We start from the raw sequence: 9,305 nt of genomic DNA, 5'->3' as shown, positions 1-9,305 counted from the left end.
ATTGACAAAACTGCTAAAACTAGTTAAGAATCTGCCCAATACAACTGTCATTTTAGTACCAAACAAGATAGAGTCTCATTTATGTACTGCCTAATCTGTGCAGTCCAACAGTTATTTTAATACAAAACCGGGTAGATCGGGTAGAAATTAGGCAATAGAACTGTAATTTTACTATCTGGGATATAAAAATAGAGCATAAGTAGGTAGGTAGGCCTTATTGGGGTATGTCCGGTTCTCTCATCTCACGATATTTTACTTCGCCGAAAAGTCACTGCTAAATATGAAATATAATTTCGTAACCACAAACTTTCGTAATTAACAGAACCTAGTAAACTAACTTACAAATAAAGAAATATTTTATTACAAAACGTTTTATTCTTTGTACTCGAAGTCTGAATTAAAATGTCACTTATGTTTGAGCTAGCTTCGGTCTTTTATTCGAGATACCGTAGGTACTTTTACTCAATCCTGAAAAAAAAATTACATATAAATATGCATAAAATGGCAAGTATCAAGACTATTTGCCAGTTATTTTAAAAATCATGAATGACCTGCATATTTATAAAAATGAATATATTTTCAATGAATATACTTACTGATTATGTACCGGAGACAAGTTACTTAGGCGGCTTATTAAATAGGTAATTATTGAATATTAAATACAACATCAATACCCGTGAATAGCGGAAACACGTTCCGCGAATTTTTGTAAGTCGATAGTCGGCTTTTAGCCGATTCTTCCCGCTGACAAAACCGAACAATGTTAAATATAATTTTCTTTGTGGCTTTATATACGGTTTTATCGTGTTTTGAAAATATTTTATACATAAAACTTGCGGTTTTTGTTAATAAAAATATACAATGACAGAAGTTTGTTTACTTTTTACAAGATAGGTGTCATAGGTTTGATTGCCATATAAAATTGAAAATGTTAGTTCCCGTTTCTGCCACGACTCTTCTCTTTCCGCACAGACTCTACCTAATGTAAATTGGGCATGAGAAAAGCAAAAAATTCAAACTAGTGATTTAATGAGGATTTAATTATCTTTTATTCAAACTAGGAAAAAAACATACTATAAGATTCATGGATAAAAACACATCTGTCACAAAATTAAACGCATGACAACTTCGAATCATATAAAACAAATATATGCCAACGGAACGGCTAATCCATTTTTCAGATTGATTAAGATTTTATAACACAAAAATACCTACATTTATTTTATTATTACTAATTTATTATTATTTTACAGTCACAGAACAAAATTAACAATGATTTGCCAAAGGCTTAATGGTGAGTAAATTAAATTACACATACTACCCACTACCAGATCACCGGATTCATGCTGTATTTGTTATTTCCCTGTCGCACTAAGGCCCCATACGCACTAGCGGCTGGCCGCTTAGGCGGTTCGTTTTGAGCGGCCAGCCGCCTGGGCTATAACCGCGAAAATCGAAGTTCGCAATTGCGGGCATTTTTCTCTGTCACTCTAATTACGCCTTCATTGGAGTAAAAGAGAAAGATCCCCGCAATTTGCTAAAACTGTTTTCGCGGTAGCCCCTCTGACGCGGTTGATATAGCGGCTGGCCGGCGATGAAACCGCGATGCAACCTCGTTAAGCGGCTGGACCGTAAGCAGCAAGATAGCAGAAAGTGTTCGGCGACCGGATAGATGCAGTGGAGTGGTGGATCCAAGATCTGAGGGTCTACCGCGATCTAAGTTCGACGTGTTGCCTCCCTGTCACACGTACGAATTTACAAGTGCTACAGAGAGGCAACACGTCGAAAGTGATAGGTCCTCTGGGTTTGACTTGGGCTGGGCTTGAACCCAATGAGGGTAGGTTTAGGTAGCTATGCTACTAGCTAGGTAGTACCCTAAAATTATTAATTGAGCGCCTCAAATGCATTGTGAGAGGGCTTGAGCCCCTTAGTAGCTTTAAAAAATATAGCAGCACCATATTAGGTGGTAGATCACTTTTTTTTAAAGGAAGATTATCGTAATTTCGTAAATCCGTTTCGACTTTCCAAGAAACTAGACTACCGCCAAATTCTATAATTTTTAAACTGTTATAATGGTGCTGAACAGGGATGTTGCGAATATTCGCATCCGCATCCGCAACCGCGGAACTTCCGCATTATTTTCAAAATCCGTATCCGCATCCGCATAAAATCGATGCGGATTTAATGCGGATGCGGATGTGGAACAGTTCGGTACAGGAACGTCTTAGCATCGGCGTAAGTGCTAGACTGCTAGGTAATTTAGTCATTAGCCAAAAAAACCTATTAGAAATTAGCAGTCAAGCGTGAGTGGGACTTAACTTAATGTACGGAACCCTTGGAACGCGAGTCCGACTCGCACTTGGCCGGTTTTTATTTAAATATAAATTACTAAAATGTAATATTTGACGTTTTTTATGTACCTATCTTGACATCCGCATCCGCATCCGCGGATGTGAGCCTTTAAAAATCCGCAACCGCATCCGCGGATGTCAAAAAATCGGCATCCGCAACATCCCTGGTGCTGAAGCTCACCTCAAAAGCATGAAATGGGAATACTCATTTTGTTATCTAGTTGCGCTGGTTGCTCATCTCTATCCTCAATATGTTAAGCACAAACGAAAGAAGAGACTACGCAATTACAAAGTGGGTTGTTGTACCATGACCACGACTATTAGGGCCACCCACAAACTACTAAGAAGATACTACGTGGGCCACCCCACATCTAGCGTCTTACGAGCGTCGGCGTCGGTCAGCGCTATCAAAGAGTATTAAATCACTACGTTTAGCGCTATGGAAAATGACGTCGCTGCGCAGTTGCGTCGAGCAGGGCCATAGAGTTGTAGACGCCGACGCTCGAAAGACGCTAGATGTAGGGTGGCCCTTATAGGTACGTCTGCTTTCCGTTGTGGGGTACAAAGTACAAGCACGAGTAGGTACCTACCTACGTGCAATAACAACTATGCATGCGACCAAGATTAGATTAGTGATAAGTAGTATAGTAGCACAGAATAAGTAATAGTATTAATAGTAGTAATGTCAAAAACAGCTGTTGTCACGAATGTTGCCATACTAAAGATGTCACATTCTTACATTCCCGCTTCAATTTTCAGTTTTCATATATTGCCAACTTGCTAAAAATCAAACAAAACACATACAAGAATACATTCCTTTTCATTTCTTCAAATTACATAATTTACGTAACACCGCAAGTAGTTACTTTTTTAGTTTTTACTATTTAATTCATGTTTTATTGTTGATAACCAATTACAGTTTATCACTAGTTTTACGGCATTACAGACCTAGTTATTTCAAGTATTATTGCTTAATTCAGATAACTATAACCTTCGAACTTGACTCTTGATAAGACATGAATTAAATGAAGTAATTTATTATATTTATTCCGACATCTAGTCCTTTTGTAATCAGGGGCACGAGCGAACGTATCAAGCGATATATCGATCGGTGTACAATCGTGTTTTTGATTCCCCGTTCGCAGTCACTTCGTGCTTTATTTTTGTGAGATAAATAAAGATAGCTGTGACGTAAATCCTTTCTTAATTTTACAAGCAGTGTTATCGCGTGTGCGGGGTGTTGTTTGGCAGTGACGTGTTTTTAAGTAGTGTGACTGATTGCAGGCAACCATGTCGGGGTTGAAGATGATAAACCACAGTCGATTGCTGGCCGGCGTGGCGGCACGTTTGGACGCTGTTTGTAGTGCACCGTTGCCGAGGAATCACTTAATACAACACAGGATGGCGTCAAAAGCAATCACTTTAGAAAATATCAACCCTAATATCGTAAAGTTGGAATACGCTGTGCGCGGACCGCTGGTCATCCGCGCGGCGGAAATCGAAAAGGAACTTGAAAAGGTACGATATTGATAAGGAATATTCGCGCCTTTCACACTATCTTTTTAAATTTTATTTTTTAAATAACTTTTTAAAACTTTCGTCTTATTGAGTGAAAGGCACCAGTATTGATCACAAGGCCAGTCAGACTAACTACATTAATTGTGTTAATTACATGGATTCCTGCAGTTGCTTACCTAATAATAAATTACAATTGGCATGTCATGTGGCCCTGACCAAGCCCTGACAATAAGTACTTTTATTATCCTTTGCATATTGTCCATTCTATAAGTAGTTTTCATGATATCTATCCTCAATGAAACAGTCATGTTCTATGTGGTAAATTCAAAACTTTATGTAGGTTGAACGGATGTAATATTACTAGCATCCTTAATAGTAAAGGATTGTCATACTGTCCTGATCATAACATGTTAAACTGATTACTTTATAACCCAAGAATAATATTTTATTTTATTGTCATATTTAGATAAAAAGATTGCTATCTCTACTAAACCCTGATAAACTTATTTAAATTGAACATTATGGCACCATTCAATTGTTTTAATATGATAAGCAGGTTAAATTATTATGAAAACAAAAGAAAAGTGTAAAATTAATTAGTTTTTTGGAACTTGCTGCAATTTCCAATAAGCTTTCCAATCTGAAAAATTACATCTGAAAGTAATGAAATAAATGCATTTGTATTTGTATTTTGAATTAAGTAGCATTAGTGATAACTTGCTAAGAAAGAGTAATTTGTCAATCTTTCTTCAATTATGCTCAACAATAAAATTAAGACATTTAGTAAACATTACGCTTCAAACAAAGATTCTGGTGCATTGTCCTGAATTTATCAGGAAGTAATGTGCATTGAACAAAAGTTTTGGCAAAGTTCCATACCGTTCATAGTACCTGACAAAGTAAATGTTAAATTTTTGCTGCGGCAATTAGTTACATACCTGGTACCTTCATATCGAACTGAATCAGCTCAACGATGCAGTGAACACACTAAAGGAAACACTCTGCAAAACCATTCGTTTTTACTAAATAGACATGTGGGTCAAATCTGGCTGCTTTAATGTTGTTTGATCCATCCATATGGAATACAATGCACCTTGGGTATAGGCAAAATTGTTGTTCACCTGTACTTAATTTTTGCATTTGTTAGCTAGTAGATTATTTTTCCATGCCTTTTTAAGTAGCTTCACTCTCATCATAACTTTGTACAACATTTAAAATGAATGCACATTCCTTTTTAAATGACTATTGTCCATCTTATACTGTGCTAATGCAGACAACTGGTGTGAAGGGACCTATATAAGCATGTGTAGGCTTCTTATTAGAACTCGGATTACCACATGTGTCATATGAGTCACACTTCACTTGTCAAGTTTGGTTTAGTAATTGTTGCCTACATGGTGTTCAAAGTGATCAGAAAATGGCTGGATTGCAAGTGGATTGAGGCCTTCTTGGCCTCAATATTTATTTTTATTCATGTTGTAAAGCCATAAATAGTAGTATTAGCATATTAAGCATGTATAAATGCATAGGTGGCACATTAAAATATCACCTGTAATGATCAGATATCACACACATTACCTACACAAGGCTTGCTTTAATATTATCTAATAATGGGTTTATCTCAACACTTGGCTGATAGTGGTAATTGCTTATATAGGTACTCTAGATGTCTAGATCTTTTATCTGGCTATTGCTATGTTATGTATAGTCAGCAGCACTAGTTTTGTGTTTGAAAGGGGTTATTCCCACTAGATACCACATAAAGATTTTTTTTCTACCTGTGCTCAGTGGTACAAGAGTAACAACTGAGAAAAATATTTCCCAGTAGTTACCATCAACTCACTTTGGTAATAACTGGTGGGATCTTTTTTCCTTGCAGATTTTTAGTAATAAAAGATGAGAAAACAATTCCCAGTTGTTACCTTGGTGGTAACTAGTGGGAATAAGGGCTGATTTAGACGACGCGCGAACTCTCATGCGATTTTAGTTAAATTGCGGACTGTTGGTTACGTCCAATTCAACCGACCGATCAAAACCCGCAATGTAATTAATGAAAGTCGCTTGCGAGTTCTCGTATCGTCTACATGAGCCCTTTGCGTTTGACGTTTGAAAGGGGCAAAATCATTTGCACTTTCTCTTACGCCTTTTAAAACAAAGTTTTGTAGATCTAGACTTCTTGCTATACTGTCAACACTGTACAGCCTGCATGAACTTCCTAAGGCCCAACATACAAAATTGTCCTATTATTAATTAGAACCTTGTTACATAGCAAATTGGGTTCAATTTCGTTTGTAACTAAAGAAATGCTACTTAATTTTAATTGAGAATGGAGTGTGCATTGTAATGTACATTGGGCCTTATAAGGTTAAGCTGTTTTTTTGTATATATTCTAGATACTGATTGACAGTTTGTTTGACCCATTGACTACTCTATCATCCTGTTTTGTTACCATTTTTTTACTAAAACGACAGGGCTATAACCGCGAAAATCGAAGTTCGCAAATTGCGGGCATCTGTTTCTGTCACTCTAATTACGCTTTCATTGGATTAAAAGAGAAAAATCCCCGCAATTTGCGAATTTCGGTTTTCGCGGAAGCCCCCCAGGTCAAACAAATTGGGGCAGTCAAAATGTCGTTTTTATCGGATCCTTATAAAAAGCATCAAAGATTTTGTGTACCTACCCAACAAGTAAATATGAATATTATATGGTAACTGAGGAAACTTTTGAGTTTAATCTCAGTTTTGATCTTGACCGATGCCAGATAACTTATGTCAATATCGCAAGGCCACAGTCGCACAACCAATTGCCAAGTGTATTTGCAAAATAATTATTATACTTTTGAAGTATGACTGTACTCAACTGTAGCTATTTTCAGAGCATGTATGAGTTAATACTGGTAATAGTTTGCCGAAGGTCACCTGCTTATGAAAGTTATGGTAATTTTCATAGTTTAACTATTGGCAGTTGGCCACAATTTTGCCTGACATGGTACACTCAGCAGCAGAAGTTGCTACGCGGGCGAGGTTTTCAAAATTATCTTGACACGCTCTTATTCTCTTAAGAATAAAATCGCGTCAAGATGATTTTGAACACCTGGCCCGCTTAGCAACTTCTGCTGCTGACTGTACCTAAGAATCACTTTCTGACACAAAACGTAGTCCTTTATTAAAATAAAAGATCAAAAATACTTCTAAGCGGCATAGTAAATGGATATAATGTCGTATTTGTTTTATCTTAAGCTTACTTAGGTACATATTCAACTGTCAATTGTTCTGTCATTAAACGATGAAAGCGGATTGCGATAAGCCTGTCAACTGTTATCACAATAACCAAAAGCCTGTATTTTACCATTGAAAATAATACTTTATTTTCATAATGACAAGATATAATTTCAAAAAGCAAAGCTTTGTACATACATCACTTGATGCTATAGTATCGCGTACCTACAGTTTGCGACTTCTGCGTGCGGTCTGTTATTGTTAGATAAGTTTTAAAATGTATGTCTTCTCCATTTCCCATTGAAAATAATGCTTTATGATTGTAGTAATAAGGTGCTATTTCAACTAACAAAATTGGTAATTGCGTTATATAATATTGAAGCATTCAGATCTGGGTGTTATCACGAGATAAGTGCTTACAATTGGCCCCGATATGGCATAACCACTTCATTTTATTAGTGTACAAACAGGATCACTTACTGACTGATTGTAGGCCTTATGGATTTAAAATAAGGTTCACTAATATAGTCTGTTCACTTAACGGTTACTAAAAGTCAGCTAACTATATAAACTCTAATTTATGTACATTTGTGAGCTGTATATTAATGTAGTAAGGTTCAGAATCGGTCATTGTCTTTCGGGTGATACATTTTTTGAACATGATAATGATTATGACATAATCTTCTTTCTTATTACATACATACCTATCCATCATCTGTGATGGAAATATTTTTGCTGGTGCGTTATCTATTATGTTATGAATATGATATTAGAATAAACATAAACAATTCCATGGTGTACATTTCAGTTTTTAACGGTCGTCAAAATGTTGTCCCTAAAATCAGGAATGTTGCGAACATCTGCATCCGCATCCGCAACCGCGGAACTTCCGCATTATTTTCAACATCCGCATCTGCATCCGCATCCGCATAAAATCGATGCGGAGCTTATGCGGATGCGGATGTCGAACAAGTGGGTACAGGAACGTCTTAGCGGCGGCGTAAGTGCTAGGTAATTTCGTCATTACCTATAACGAAATCGTCTAGATCCAGAAAAGTCGGCCAAAGTTACTGTTTATTAAATATAACGCACCTATATTCTTGCTCAAATACTAAACGTCTAGTTTTTTTTAAATAAAAAAATACTAAAAATGTAATATTTGACGTTTTCTAAGTACCTAACCTTGACATCGGCATCCGCATCCGTGGATGTGAGCCTTAAAATATCCGCATCCGCGGATGTCAAAAAATCTGCATCCGCAACATCCCTGATAAAAATATCATTGCACCTTTTCCAAGGGCTCATTTCTCGAAAGATATCGGTATTAGACTAATATTATTAGTCCACGAACGCCTTTCTTCTTTATTCGTTCAGTCGTTTTTGCCGGATGGGGGAAAAACATCCAAATATTTAGGTACAAACATTTTAACATTTACATTTACATTTAAAATATGTAGTACGAACGTGTCTTTCTATTTAAGTCAGTCTCGGAACAAAAAGTACTGACGTTGACTGAAGTAGGATGACAAATAGGAACGAACGCTTCCGAGAAAATACGATGGAAAACAATTATGCATTACATCTGTAGTAGGATCATCTCTACCCCTGTATGTACATATTTACATACCTATTATAAATGCTCTCTCGCGCATGTGAGGAGGCCTGTGCCCAGCAGTGGGTCGTATATAGGCTGAATTATTTATTTATTAGGTATATTATAAATGCGAAAGTCCCTAACTCTGTTTGCCTGTTATCTGCTGCCTATATCCATACAATTTTGTATGGATATCATTCATATAATAATATACTCGTATATTTAGTCTCAGGGAAGGAAGATAAGTTTTATCACGTATCGTCATTCCACGTTTTCTCTTATTTACTTGTACGAGTTGTACGTGTATCGTAGTAGGTACTTATTTTGTTTATTGTTGAGTACCTAACTATAAAAGTTCATACAATGCATATCCTATTCATTAAAAACCAGGTGCTGTCTCGTCTAAATATTTGAAAGGGTCGAGATCACAAAAGTAACCGTTACTAGACCTTGCGTGTATTTTAATAGGGTCTACAATCGGTCACTTAAATGTTTTCATGTGTTCATGCTATTATCAAGGTTAAGAGAGTGAATATTACTTTGACCGTTTTAGCGCATAGGTATTGTTAGTAGATTGTCTGTGTATGACAAATAGGTACATAAGTGCATAAGCTATCAAACTAG

At 36.5% G+C, this 9,305-nt stretch overlaps 1 protein-coding gene across 1 annotated transcript in view; it reads left to right on the top strand.

Moving 5' to 3' along the window:
• The first annotated feature begins 1,222 nt into the window (after positions 1-1,222).
• LOC134652029 (alanine aminotransferase 1-like) overlaps positions 1,223-9,305 on the top strand; it is a 28,886-nt gene continuing 20,803 nt past the window's right edge. Inside the window, exons 1-2 of the mRNA XM_063507182.1 lie at positions 1,223-1,294; positions 3,636-3,869. Coding sequence (XP_063363252.1) covers positions 1,292-1,294; positions 3,636-3,869 — 237 coding nt within the window. The 5' untranslated portion in view covers positions 1,223-1,291. The remainder of the gene's footprint in view (positions 1,295-3,635; positions 3,870-9,305) is intronic.

Source organism: Cydia amplana, chromosome 11, assembly GCF_948474715.1.
Source record: "Cydia amplana chromosome 11, ilCydAmpl1.1, whole genome shotgun sequence".
Taxonomy (NCBI): Eukaryota; Metazoa; Arthropoda; class Insecta; order Lepidoptera; family Tortricidae; genus Cydia; species Cydia amplana.
This window is presented reverse-complemented; position numbering and strand designations above follow the sequence as displayed.